General features: G+C 35.0%; 1 protein-coding gene across 1 annotated transcript in view; it reads right to left on the bottom strand.

Moving 5' to 3' along the window:
* Nucleotides 1-15,651, bottom strand: part of LOC135072676 (hemicentin-1-like) — a 67,801-nt gene that overhangs the window by 8,714 nt on the left and 43,436 nt on the right. Inside the window, exons 2-3 of the mRNA XM_063966685.1 lie at nucleotides 12,837-12,938; nucleotides 1,197-1,396 (exon numbers count right to left, since the gene is read on the bottom strand). Of these exons, the coding sequence (XP_063822755.1) occupies nucleotides 1,197-1,396; nucleotides 12,837-12,909 (273 nt within the window). The 5' untranslated portion in view covers nucleotides 12,910-12,938. The remainder of the gene's footprint in view (nucleotides 1-1,196; nucleotides 1,397-12,836; nucleotides 12,939-15,651) is intronic.

Raw genomic sequence — 15,651 nt, 5'->3', positions numbered from 1 at the left:
TTAATTACTAAATGATGTTGGAATATTTACGAACGTCAAATTTTTTCAGCTGTAGATTTTAATCAATGAAGATAGATGGCGCTTTTTACCCACGTCTTATTTATTTATTAAAATTTAGTTTGTCACATATCGTCATAAATTATAGCCTATAAATTAATCTGGGTTATAAACAATAATACTGTAAAGTTACAACAAAATCCGTTCAGTAGTTTTTGCGTGAAAGAGTAACAAACATCCAGACATCCATACAAACTTTCGCATTTATAATATTAGTAGGATATTAGTAGGATTTCTTTGGGAAAGTTTTCTCTTGGGTTTTTCCGATATCTGATTACCTACATCGCTTCTTATTTTGTTGTTTATCGTTAACGAGATATATTTTGTACTTCAGAATTTTACCTTACACGGGTATGGGTAAGACAGAACGATCTTGACGTTAATGCGAATTTAATTTCTACTTGACATGAGAAAGCGATTCGAAGTGTTTATTTTTTGGAACTCGTGTAAGTATGAGGACAGTGTGAACTAAGAGACTGAGTTTTATGAATTTTATTGACGCTAAAAACTCACAATGTTTAACTCAAGACATATAGATTCAAGTCTGTAATTAGTTGTATTTCAATGAGTGAAGCATTCGTATTTTTTAACTATTTTTATTGAGTCGTATTTGGATATCATTACATGGCCTTAGATTATTTCGAGTTAGATATATTTTAAGTAACGATTTTTTATAAAGTTAAAAAATGCGTGCTCCACTCTAGGAACGCTGTCCTTGTGATACTAGAAAATCCAATCCAACACCTGTATCTATCATTATTATTCGAAATACGTAAGTTCTTATCTTTTACATTGTAAAAATTATCGTCTACGTCGTCTATCAATGCATTTACTAAGGCTGAGTTGCACCATCTTACTTTGACTTTAACAAACGTCAAAAGTCTGTCAAACTCCATACAAAATACACAGGTTATCGTTGTAGTCACGGTTAAAGTTAGGTGGTGCAACTTAGCCTAAATGAATCAATTTCAGCCATAGGACGTCCACAGTTGAACATAGGCCTCCCCCAAAGATTTTCACAATGGCCGGTTGGTGGCGGCCTGCATCCAGCGCCTTCCCGCTACTTTTATGATGCCCTACGCTGCGCTCAAATGAATCAATGTAGTACTTAACTATTAGGTATTCTTAAGTCAACTCACCGTTCTATTCTGCAGATTCTTAACCCTGCAAAGGAGCCGTACTGGATGCCCGACCAGGCCAGTAATGTTCCTTGGAGTGCTGCCATCGAAGTAAGGAGCATCCGCAGACATTTGGTATTCCTGGAGGAACTCAGCTCTGAAGCGCCGAGACGAGATGTCCATGGTGGAACTGTCTAGAGGATCTTCGGTGCCGGAGCCAGCTAGAACAAAAATATCTATATTTGTAAAAGCGAAAGGTCACTGATTTACTCTCTCACTCATCTCGAAATCTCAGAAACAGCAAGTGACAGGAGTCTCAAATTTTGCAAGGGGGTTCTTTTAGAACGTAGTTGCTAACTAGGAACGGATTTTACGAAACTCTGCCCTAAGAGGGTAAAACGGAATCCACGCGTACGAAGTTGCGGAAGGCCGCTAGCATTTTATAATTTTATGAATTTGGTAACAGTACTTACAGTTGTATTGTCCAATACAATACATGGGTAAGTTTTTTTTGCTTGTGGTACGAGTGATTTCACCACAACAGTCAAGCGGCGGGGTTTGAACCCGCGAAAGCGCGTTCTTTAGATCACGAGTCAGCCAGTCACTTCACTGTTCGGCTATTGATACTTGACTTGATCAATCGTATTGTCTAGTCCGTACTTCGAGGTATTTTGTTCGTGGTGGAAATTGCTCTAGGAATTAGGTATTTGTAATTAAATCGAACCGCGGTGTACAGCTTAATCTTCTTTCAATAAGAACTCGATTTCCTATTTTTTTTCCGGCCAATTCAAACCATGATTTATAAGGCCCATTTTAAAAAGAGGATTGGGCGACTCTCATTTCGGTCTGAATCACTCGTTCCAAAATCCCATTTTGAAGTTGTAATAAGCTAAAACAATGTTATTTTAGTTAGACTAGGTACGCTGGTTGCCGTAACATAACCTTTTCTAATTTTAGACAGCTCGCATTCTCTTGAAATTTGTGAAAACATGTATCAGCATTTAACAAATACAAAGCCGACTTAAAATTACAGCGATGCTTCTTTGTATCAAAGTTTACGTAGATTTAGCAGGCTCGGCTGTAAGACGCTTACGTACTTAAATTGAATCGTTTTTGCAGTGCGTGAACATGTACCTATTTAATACGGATATCATTCATTCTATCAATGCTTTGTAAATAAACTAACTAGGTGATAGTTTTAACATCAATATTTACAATTCTCAAACACTACACGCCATTTAATAATGACGTGGGAACTAAGGGAACTTTTTTTTATCCACAACTAGGACGCTATTGGCCTGTATCTCACCTGATGGCAAGTGATGATCAGGCCGAATGTGGAAGCGAACTTTACCCGGAATCCTCAACCACGGAAGAACTGGCTATCTTACCTCTAACTGCCAGAACACAACAATGCTGTTAACATTGTTGTTATGGCGACAGACTTCAGGCCACCCCAACCTATCTGGCTAATGGAACACCAAGTCTTCCATTTGCCTCTGATATACAGGTTGATTTTGTAATCGCAATATCCAAAAGTTTTTTAAAGCTCTATAGAACAATGTCTAATACAACTTTGTCTTATTTTTAATCGTGGTATTTTTCGTGAAAAAAAAAATATTGAGAATCTAATTTGCGGATGCCCGTATCTGTTTTTTTAAGGTTATGGTTTATTTTCGCGTACCATTATGTCTATTAAGCTTTGCAGTTAACTTTATTTTTCCATGAACGAAGCAAATTATCCACGTGAGCCAATTTTGACCCGCGCGCAGCGGATGAAAATTATTAAATATGAAAAAAAAAATGTTTTCTTTACGTGAATCGATTAAGTTACTGATTCTGAGTCGCAAAAAATTTATATAATGACTAGCTTTCCGCCCGCGGCTTCGCCCGCGTGGAATTTTGTCTGTCACAGAAAAACTTTATCGCGCGCGTCCCTGTTTCAAAAACCGGGATAAAAACTATCCTATGTTCTTTCCCGGGACTCAAACTATCTCTATGCCAAATTTCATCAAAATCGGTTGCGAGGTTTAAGCGGGAAAGCGTAACAGACAGACAGACAGACAGACAGACAGACAGACAGACAGACAGAGTTACTTTCGCATTTATAATATTAGTTGGGATTGGGATATATATATATATACAGGGTGTTAGGTAAATGGGTATATGAGCCGACACTAGCCCATGTTAACATGGGCATATAAATGGTATGGTGAAGTCAGAAATTCGAAATCATCATTTTATTTTTTTTTATTTTCATACAAAACAAATTTTATAAAATCCGATTTGTATGAAAATTAAAATAATTAAAATGAAGATATCAATTTTCTGACTTCACCATACCATTTATATGCCCATGTTAACATGGGCTAGTGTCGGCTCATATACCCATTTACCTAACACCCTGTATAGTAGGGATTAAAAAGTCACCCTGTATAAGAGAGGTCATGCATGAGCAGTGGAGACTAGATATTGACAGTGATGATTACGATGGTGAAAAAAGCCTCTACCATGAAGATTACTGTAAAATCGTGATAGTTTTAGAAGGAAATAGACAATTAAACCCACTGTCATATAAACCTCCATTGTGTGCAACAACGCGAACATTACGCAAATGAAACTCTGTCGAAATAATCTGGAATTACTTTCGACATCCATTACCGGAATTACATACCCATTTACGTTCTAAAAATCTGTCGCGAACATTATGAGAATTGGCCGAATGTGCGTGACGCGATTCACGGAAGGTTCCGTAGGATTTTCCCGTATTTGGGTATTTAATGTTATTAAACTCTGCTTAGTAGCTCTACTATTGATATAATATTTTCTCAAAAAGTCAATTTTTCAAATAAGAATTAGTCATTTTAGGGCTGATTTTTCAATCGTCGGATAACCTATAACTGAAGATTATGTTTGTCACATTGACAGTTTTAGGGTGGATTGCATCATCTTACTTTAACTTTGTCAAACGTCAAAAATCTGTCAAATTCCATACAAAAAACACCGGTTATCGTCATAATTACCGTCAAAGTTAGGTGGTGCAACTCAGCCTTAGTATGGGAAATATTATGTCAAAATAAAAAGGTTATTTTTCAGTTAAAAGATAACTGACGGTTAAAAAACCAGCCCTTAGAGATAGAATTTTCTATTTACCTACTTAAAAATAGGTTGTATGGGGATTTTATCAAAATAGAGTATTAATATTACAAAGAAGAAAACAAAATAAACACGTCGAGGTTCCGTTATGTATTTTACATATTTAATGGAGATACAAATCGAAATAAATAAATATCTAACAGGCCAGATTTTCCACTTTCAAGACCCTCGGTTTCACATGAAATACTCTCTAAAATTTCAGCCGCGTTTATAATTTGCTTCCTGTCCCTTTTAAGAGACAAAAGGAATGCGGGATATTCTCATTCATACGACCATCTTATAACCTCCCTATTCAGACTCGGCCAACCGAAAGGAATAAATATAAACACAACGAAAGGAATAAATACAGGGTGTCCTAGAATGGGTGAATCATACTGATAGGGGAGGTAGCTCTACTAATGTACTGTCCCTAAAAAATATGAAAAAAAATTGAGTTCGGATTTGTTTTTTAAATAATGTGCTCTAAACTCGAAATCTAGTCATTATTTTCAAAAGTTTGTTTACAGATAAACGAAGCGATCATGTACAATTAATATTAGTAAGAAAAAAGTACAAATAAATTTCAAACGCAGCAACTATAGACAGATACTTAGGCAAAGCTGATTTACTTTCACTTTTTCAAATAATTTTTTTTTGTGTCCTTATGCGCTTTATTTATTTATTTTTTTCATTTTTTTTTGGGGATAGTACATTAGTAGAGCTACCTCCCCTATCAGTTTGATTCACCCATTCTGGGACACCCTGTATAAACACAACGAGAAGATACAAAGAGCCACGCGATCTATGATTTACGGAGGGACGTCAGTCTTCTGTGGCAAATTGTAACCATGCTTATTTGGTCTCTTTTATTGCGGTATTGTAATGAAACTTTTAGAGACGGAGTTATGTTTATAGTAGTGATGCAACGAATACTACTTTTACGAATACGAATATGAAATCTACTATTCGGCGAATACGAATACGAATACGAATATCTCTACATAGTCATGAAATACTCATAAATTTAACTTTTTTTATTATGATTAATGTTTTAGTAAATGAAATTTACAAATGGCATTTTTTGTTATTGTATCACTTAACTTTGTAACTAATCAAAACAAAATAATACTTGTACAATCGACCTGCTATTGACTGTCAAATTCCGGAAGAAAACTTACTTACTACTTTGTTACATACTGACCGGGGTTTTCCCGTCGTGTCGTTGTGGCTATAGTGTTCGGAGACACTTACGTGTGTGACAAAATTTAAAAAAGTAGGTATTCGTATTCGTAATTATTTCACCGAATACGAATATTCGGTACATGTCTACTATTCGGCGAATACGAATATTCGTATTCGTATTCGTTGCATCACTAGTTTATAGTTTTCTTAGACGATACAAAACTGTTTGCTTTATTGGACCGCTGTTAGGGTTCGTGAATAGGGTTTTTATGGGTTTGCCATTGAAGTTATGATGGGACAGGTGAATTTTAACGCTGATGAAGGTAATATTTAATGGGGAATAAAATGGTGGATTATTGATGAGGAGTGTATCAACAACAGTTTCATGAAATAAACAATTACGTACGTACTTGCACAGAGTATGATACATTTTGTCGTTGATTTTTTCTTGTATTCGCTAATACTTCATGAAATAAATTAATATTTACTGACCAGTAGGCCAAGAATGCGCGCCATGATAAACTTCTATCAGAGAATTTTATCGACTTAACGCGATATAAGATTTTATCGCTGCGCACATAATTTAAATCATACATTGAAGTATAGCCTGACCAGGAACATAAAAACCCTCGCCATGTTGCGGAAAACTAATGGTACTAATTTCTTTTAATGGCAACAGTAACTGAAAACTTCATTGACATGTCACCTTGCATGTCAGTCTATTGCTGTCAAAGTGTAAACAAACTTTATTTTAAATGTGCGCAATTGGTTTTATGAATTAAATTGCTAAAATATTTTTATAGTCGTGAAAGAAAAGTGGTTCACAATGTGTTAAAGTATTTTTCGAAGAGAAATACTAAGGTTTCGGACAATATTTTCATTGAATAATGTTTCCGACAAAGGTTGTCAAATTGACTGACATGTTTATCGTATAGTACAGTCCACTATGAAAATTAGCTGTGGTTTGTTTCAACTACCTATTTTAAAAATTTTGTCACTTTCTAAGTGTTGAATTTTATGGGATTGGGAAAGAAGTACCGAGTTTGAAGCGTTCATGAGCAGACATTGCAGTTGAATATTCAAGTTCTGAATTTGATTATTGATGAATAATAAAATAAATCTACTAGCTCGATTGATGGTTTTATTTAATTTATTTAAATCAGGTTACCTATAATAATATTTTTTCGTTAATTTATGAAAATATCAAATTAGCCCGTAATCCTGAATCCTGATACATAAAGTGAGCCTATTAATTTAACACAGGTACGACTGTACTCAGTGTTGCACTATCAAATGCAATTGACGCGCCTCTATGCCAGCCCCCCTAGACAAAACGCACTTTTTGATCGAATCGAAAATCGAATCCGTCAAATCTCCATACAAAAAAGGGGCTTTTCGACCACTTTTCGACTGGTTTGCGATTATAATTTGCACTTTGTCTAGACCCACAGGGTTTTTATGTTCCTGTGGGTCTAGACAAAGTGCAAATTATAATCGCAAACCAGTCGAAAAGTGGTCGAAAAGCCCCTTTTTTGTATGGAGTTTTGACGGATTCGATTTTCGATTCGATCAAAAAGTGCGTTTTGTCTAGACCCACTGGTCAGGCTATAATATTACTACGTATAGAACAGACATCGCGAACAAAATATGTGCAGTGCGGGGTGCGGGGCGGGAATTTGACGGACAGCTGTCAGTCAAATCCATGACTATCAAGTTTCATAATTTATGGCGATAAAATCTGCATCAGAAAATGTCGTACTTCATTGCTAGGATTGCGCGAATAGTGACGTTCCTGCGGTCGCCTCATCATAGACATTTTGAATCGATTGTGAAAATAAACAAATCGACTAAATTGTGTTATTTATAATTTTCATGGTGCTCAATAGCAAAAATGTTCAGCTACTTACATTATTTTCTTTTATTATATTGTGCGTTTCCTGTAATGTAATCTAAGCGCCCCTCCCTTAGACTAATATTAGCCCTCCTAGACAAGTGACAAAACGTGGCAGTTGAAACGAAATCACTTCGCTCTGCCGTTTTTTGGTGTTAGTTACTTCACTCTGTGATGCGAATTTAAAATTACAACTGGCGATTCCGAATTCACAACTGAGGGGATTGTGGCTAATCGTGTTACTTGTGCTACAAGTGCGTATGGGCTTCATACTGATGCTTAAGCCTTTAATAATTTTTCTTCCCGATTAAAATCTAATGTAATCGATAATCGCCTTGAGAATCGTTAACTGGTATTTTCTAATTCGATAAAAAAATGACCCATCTCTAGTTTAAAACTGTCATCCAACAGCACACGAAATATTATGAGTTATAGATAATGATACCATTACAGAGGCGACACTTCGTTTACGTTTAGTTTCTGCCTATTGAATTGGATACTGTAAGGAATCATCGTCATCATCACTTTAGCTACTGGACGTCCACTTCTGAACAAAGGCCTCCTCCAATGATTTTCACGTCGCCCAGTTGATAGTGGCCTGCACACAGCGTCTTCCTGCTATCTTTAGTCAGTCCATCTTGAGATTTTAGAAAAATTCCCACTCGTCACGGTAGGGACAAAGCTAGGGATGACCCACGCCTCCACTCCGGAACCTTTCTGACGTTCAGTTATTTTATTGCCACTATTGTTAACTATTGAGCTCCTCAGCGGTTGAGTACTCGTATAATAGCTGTACCTCAATTCTATACAAAGTGAGGTAGAAGTTACGGGACTATTCCCACCTCTCCTTTCCCCCGCTGCATCTCCTGTGTAGCTAGCACCTAGATTAGTTGATTTAAAGCCAAGGTATTATATCAGTTTTTAGGTAATGACTTAGTGCATCTAAACATAGAAAAAAGGTAAGTTCACTTTCTAATTTTTTTTGTAACATTGAAAAATCCTATATTACTATTATGGAAGCAATAAACATATTGAGTATTAAAATCTAAAAAGAAGTATCATTTTTTTTTAACGTTCAAGTGTTCCTAAGAAATTTAAATGTGAGCTTTTGGTAAACTTTTTGATGGCAACGTATTGCTTACTTTTTCAGCTGTCGAACGAATTCACTTTTATATTTATAGGTCGTGTACATCGGTAGATTTTGCTAAATAAAAGAATCCATCCGGACTCAGAAATAAATATATATAGGGATAAAATGTTTTATCAGTAGATTTGTCGATAAAATTGATTATATTACTGCGCCCTAACGGGTCGGACACTGGTGACCAGACACACTGTATAATTATTCTAATTTTAGCCTATCTCGTGAGCTAGGTGTCAATAATTAGGGTGATTTACTAACTAACCAGTCGCATACGAACAACAGCAGTGAGATTCGAACAAGTTTGATCCATGATGCCGCACGACTATTGTGTGAGCCCAACTCGTAACCCAAGCTTATTTAGCTTAACACGAGGGGCTGGACGGGACTATTAGTAATTTGTGCAATACAAATTGCTAATAATAGTTAAAAAATATTTTTATTGCTTTATTTAACCTTCCTTTCGTATAGTAATTTATGAGTCAGTGTCAAGTCTGCGATTTTTAATCTTTGAAATTTTCGTAAAATGGCTGCCGCCGCGGTGACGCCTTGTAATTGACAAATTAAAATTAAATTAGTGTTTTAAAGTGCATAAATGTACAACATAATGGTAAAAAGTCATTCCTTGATTTTTACTTAATATGTTTCTGGAGTTATTTGAACAGTATTTTCGTGTATAGGATGGTATATTTTCAAAAAACAAAACTGCACCCAAGCGTGTTGTCACAGCAACCGCTGGGCACATACTAATTGAAGATCGGTCCACGGACCCGTTTGCGTGCCAGAAACAATCTCGTTGACATGTCTTCTCTAGTACGTAGTACATTATAACTCAATGAAATCATACGAGTTATTTAAATCTATATAATGATATTGTTCGAAATAAAAGCATTTATGCGTTTCTGAAAATAAATAACAGAATTAACATTCAAAGCTCTTATTCCGTTTCATTAACCGATTTAAAACAATATTAACATTTTATCGGTAATTTATAAAATACATCTCCATGACACATGACATGCTCGTGTGACATGACATTTTACTCTTAAAGAAAAAATAAACCAAAGACAACCTCAAAATAGGTTTTCTTTACATCTCCCCCCCTAGGAGAGAACAATTATTTTAAGTAATTGTTCATTCATTATGCATTGGGTATAGTTTTGTAATGTGATAGAAATTTGATTCCGATTTCTGGTGGCCGGTATCTACTTCATAGATTGTATTTGATATCTTCTTCAAAATTTTGTATGGACCAATTCTCAATTCATCCATCTTCTTCCTATTCAATCGATTTCCGTTCTCTACGTCGACTCTATCTCCCTCTTCCAATTTATAGTCTTCTCTACGCTGGTCGAATATCTTCTTATTATAATTGTGAGATTTTATTGTGTTTTCCAGAGCTATCTTCCTATCAATTTCTGATTGTTGGTATAAGTCAAGATGATTTACAAATATCTCAAATCTTTCAGCATCAATGTGTTCATTAAAATTTATTTCACATTTATTTATATAACTGTTTTCTGGTTTTAATACTCCAGTTTGTAAACCAAAATTTTCTTCATTTTTGTCACCTAGTACATCAGGAATCTTGACAGAAATCTTTCAGCATTAATGTGTTCATTAAAATTTATTTCACATTTATTTACATAACTGTTTTCTGGTTTTAATACCCCAGTTTGTAAATTTTCTTCATTTTTGTCACCTAGTACATCAGGAATCTTGACAGAAATCTTTCAGCATCAATGTGTTCATTAAAATTTATTTCACATTTATTTACATAACTGTTTTCTGGTTTTAATACCCCAGTTTGTAAATTTTCTTCATTTTTGTCACCTAGTACATCAGGAATCTTGACATTTTGTGAATTTAAACAAACATTATGCTGGTAGTCTTTGTTACTTAAGTCCTCTTCAATACAAGTTACATCTCTTTGTTTTCGATTGTTGCCCTGTATGATGTTTAATTCCTCATCTTGCATTAGTTTGAAATTTTTGATACAATCCAAATGGTGTTTGACTTTCCATCTGCCGTTGGCTTCACCATAAAGTCAAATCTCAACGTCTCCATTTTTCTTGAAATAGTTGCAGCAAATGTTAATTTATAATGATATTGTTCGAAATAAAAGCATTTATGCGTTTCTGAAAATAAATAACAGAATTAACATTCAAAGCTCTTATTCCGTTTCATTAACCGATTTAAAACAATATTAACATTTTATCGGTAATTTATAAAATACATCTCCATGACACATGACATGCTCGTGTGACATGACATTTTACTCTTAAAGAAAAAATAAACCAAAGACAACCTCAAAATAGGTTTTCTTTACATCTATTATTCTTAAATGAAACAGAGGGCTTAGTGAGTATTTACATCAAACGTCGTCACTAGTGAGCGCGTTAAAAAAATATATTAAGACTTTAGTTCTTGAAAGTTTCCGCTAGGGGCGCTGTACAATCCATCACACATTTAATGTCACTTTTTTACGCAGTCGATATCGAATTCGTTTGACGTAAACTCACACTACGCCCACTGAACAATCTTGACACTCGTAACAACGTAGTCTTCAGACAAATTACTCCTCATAACTTTAGTGCTCACTAATCTTTTAGACCCATCAAGTAGGACCAATGTCTATTATCCCTCACACTGACATTATCTTACAATGGTTCCGTAATTATATTACGTCTTACCCTTCTCACTATGACAAATAAAATCACTAAAATTCAGATGCGTAGGACTCGCTTTATGTGACATGTAATCTGATTGCTGTGCGGTTTACTTCAAATTATAGTCCAAAAATAGACATAATGCTTGCTAAGTCTTTACACAGTCTTTATACTTAAAGTGACGTGATTCGACCGAGGTTTTGGCAAACAGATGGGGATGGAATGTATGGAAAACAGATCGTTTCATCCACGAAGACGCACCCCACCAATTTTTGGTCGAGGGAAGCGCGGGGTGCGGAGAGTTTGATCCGAGCAATCCGAGCGTCATTAGTATACCGATAACACTCAAACTCCAACAGAAAAATAGTGGGGCGCGTCTTCGTGGATGAAACGATCTATAACTGAAGTTTTTTTTACTTAGATGATTATGATTGTGATACTTACCTATGTAGTAGTTAATATGAATCTAGTCCAACAGATTTTTTTTTCAATCCACTTTTTTCAGTCCAATTTTTTTCCAACCACAAAAAAGATAGCATAAAGGCCGACTCACACATATAAGTGAAGTCACAGTTCAGGCTCAGTACCGGCACAGTGCGAAATATTCTTTCATACAGTTTCTATGAACGCATCCCCACTTGTCAGTGTCAGTGACGACACAGTGCTCTCAGTGTCAGTGCCGACACCGGCAATCACAGACTATTCGTTGACGACGATATTTTTTGTCGGATCACAGATGACGCCGTCATCAAAAACAAAATAACTTACTTCATAATTTCTGAACAAGAATATTGAAACAACTCTCTGACATTTTAAAATATTCAAAATATTTCACTGACGCGACACTGTAGCACTGATACTGAACTGAGCGGACACTGTGACGGAACTGTGGCTTCACTGATATGTGTGAATCGAGCTTCATGCGTACTTTGATAATCCAGTCAGCCGTCAGACAGATTATTAGAAGACAAAATCTAAGGAAATTTGAAAAGGAAAATTCTTCTTTTTTCAAAAAGCTAATTATCACAGAGTTTATATTAGTTTTAATTTCACAAAGCTAACTAGATAAGTAACTGTACAAAGGCAGCAAACAAAAACACAGTAAACAGAAAAATTTAATAACACAGGAATGGGTGAAAGTTACTCATCCTTTATTGTAATCCTTCGATTAAAAGCTCTTACTCGGAAAAAGGCATCCGTGTAGAAGAGATACCGAGATGTTGGAATGTATCGAGGATTCATTACGAAGGAGTATATTGATTCTAAATGGAAACGTTTGTTTGTATCAGATGTGTGTTTATAAGGATACAATGCATAAATTTTTTACGATTGTTTTCTTTTCTTCTTTCCTTTTCTCTTTTGCTTTGTTTGGGGAAGTCTATATTTTTCATGTTAGTAGTGTAATAAATGGTTATTTTGGCCGATAAAAATACGCACGTCTTAAAAATTATGCGCGAAGTCAACCTACGTTCTAGTTTGTTCTTTTAAAGTCCTAACATACATGAATTTAAGTTTCGTCTAAAAACTGACCCAGGCCTTTTACTGGGTCATCTATGTTAGTGAAATATTATAATATGAACCATCTGTTAAATAAAATAAAGAATTACATTATTTAATTAAATTTTAATTTCAAGGAAACTTACCAATGAGAAACAGACAGCCATGCAAGAGAGCTATAAACAGGATTGCTTTGGCACCACTCGCTGAGAGATCCATATTGAGCACTCCGCATTCCCGGCGGGTATCTGAAACAAACAACATTTAATTAGAATATTATCCTTTTAGAAATATTTTGATTAAAACTTTGTAGATGTCAGACGATAGCAATTGAGGTCAAATTAATGCTCGTATTATACAGGCGTTGTGGACCAAATTTATATGACATTCTCTATCGGAAGCATAGCGGACCAGACAAATTGATGTATTATTGAAATCAATATTCCTTCCTTCGGTAATGACATTTTAAGAAGATATACAAGTACCCTTGTCGCTCTATAACGTCATTTCTTCATTCCAACCACCACACTGTCATAGTGTTGGTCCGATAGAAATATGAAAAAGAGTGAAAATGTGTTCTGAGAAAAGAAATTAATTGATACACAATACACGTTTATTAATTCGCTCCCAGACCCTCACAAAAAGTATCTCAATTAAAACAAAAACTCGAGTTGGTAACCGCACATGAACGAACGTAAATTAATAAGACCGTTTCCCATTTCCAGTGTCAATGAAAACGAATTCAGGCGATATAATTACGAGCGCTCGATACTGAATGTGAAATGTTCGATTTTAATTGGTAAGCTTTCCATTAGTTCTCTTATTGTGGCGGTTGTTTACTTCAGTCGCGTTCTGGGTTTTAATAAGAGTATTAATGGTAATATTGTTAACGATAAATAGATCAATGAGTTAAGGCCACGTTGAAAATTAAATTAGGCATAGAGTCATAACCGACTCACAAGAAACGTACGAAATATAAGAAACTAAATTTTGACCCTGTAAAGAAACAGGCAAACCAACGCTGCCTTTCTTTTTGGGTTAGTAGTAGTTTCGCACGATTTTCCTTCGCACGAATGTGCGAAACGTCCCCTTTCAATAATATTTTTTTTAGTAGGCGTTTCGCCCGGATTTATCAAAACTATTAAAAACGGGTGCGAATCGACCCCTTGGAGAACTAGTAATCGCATACTACTAGTTCAAAAAAGAGTCGATTCGCACGCGATTTTATACTTTTAATATATCCGGGCGAAACGCCTACTAAAAAAACATTATTATTGAAAGGGGACGTTTCGCACATTCGTGCGAAGGAAAATCGTGCGAAACTACTACTAACCCTTCTTTTTGGGTTTTCTGTCTCTATCGCTTGCATGAGCATCTTGCTATGAGTGAGGGAGATGGACGCGATAACTCGTATCTAGATAGTGAGTAGGTATAGGTCTACCAGTATCTCATGGCAAACAAAAATATTGGAAAAGTGTGTTTTTCATATGGCATTTGTCTATGGCTTTATTGTCACCTGTCAAAGAAAATTATGAAATCTGTCAGCTGCTGCAGAAATTTTGTAATCTCTTCTTGACTATTTATTATTTTTGTAAAAAAATCGATAAAGCTCAAGCAAGTCTTAATGTTTTCAATGTGAATTGTAAAATAAGGTATAATTCAAAGTCAATCTTTGATTTTAAAGCACGTCGTCGAGTTGACAGTAAGTTGGACTGAAATGTTTTGATACATTTAGTTTATTACCCAACTGCGTCAGAAAGAGGGTTGTGTTTTTTTTATATTATTCTTACTTAATAGCTGCTGGATTGCGGGATTTTCAGGTGTATCTCACATATTGGTGCAGAGGAATGGTGAAAATGTTATGACCATGTAAAGAAAATTGAAAAAGATTTCATCAAGCAAGATTGAATAATGGAGAAGTTTCAATTTTTTTCTTTTAATAAATCTTGAAAATATAAGTAAAACTAATAATAATTGTGAAAGAATCATGAAAATATCTCTACAAATAAAGAAGTTACAGGGCCCTAAAGTTGCGCATAACAAATATTTGCGCCATTTTGATCGGTGTAGTCACGACAGTCATTCGGAGTACAATCAGTAAATCACCCCCCTGGTCCAGTGCTGTTGACAGATCCATTTTTTTTAAATCAAGTAGTTTTTAATTTTTTAGCTTTTCACTCAAGATTCTTTCTTAGTAAAATTTTATAACTTTTTTAAATAATCCCAGAACTGGCCATATAAAAAAAGAACGGCACCGCCTATGTTTAAGTTCCACGCGAAAATATGTAGGTACTTTAAATAATTAATTTCTTAGCCATTTCCTGATGGATTTCAAAAAAATCTTCACCGTCTTATAGTTTTGGTCCATATTTTAATCCCATTTAGAGAAATATAATATTTTCAACATCAGGAAACTTATCCATTGAAATGCTGGAAGAGCAATTTATTTACAATACCGCTTTATCTTGATCATCTATTGAAGAACAAGAAATGCAAGTGGAGTTCTTTAGAATCGTTTTCTAGTTCTGAATGAAGTGATAAGTTATAAGTATGATGATACATAATAAAAATAGTTACATAAAGTAATATACGATTTACTTATTTTTCAAGACATTTTCTTATGTTAAAAACCCGATGTATAACAACATTCTTCATACACATACCTAAAATGTATATTCGTACTTCATGTTCATTAATATTAAAGTCATAAAAGTAAAAAATTAAACAGTATCAAGATCGTTTAATCCAATTTCCCCAGTATTGCTCTCAACAAAGTTTATTTTCCCTATTTGCCATGAGATTCTGGTACACCTATAGCACTGAAAGTGACAGTTTACATTTGCAGGGAGACCCAGATGCTCTTTATAATAACCTTTTCGAATGTATTAAAACCGAACATGACAAAGTTTTTACGGTAAAGCCATTAAAACCAAATACCAAATGTAAGTTTAGTGACTGGGC

This window comes from Ostrinia nubilalis, chromosome 6 (assembly GCF_963855985.1).
Source record: "Ostrinia nubilalis chromosome 6, ilOstNubi1.1, whole genome shotgun sequence".
Classification (NCBI taxonomy): Eukaryota; Metazoa; Arthropoda; class Insecta; order Lepidoptera; family Crambidae; genus Ostrinia; species Ostrinia nubilalis.
This window is presented reverse-complemented; position numbering and strand designations above follow the sequence as displayed.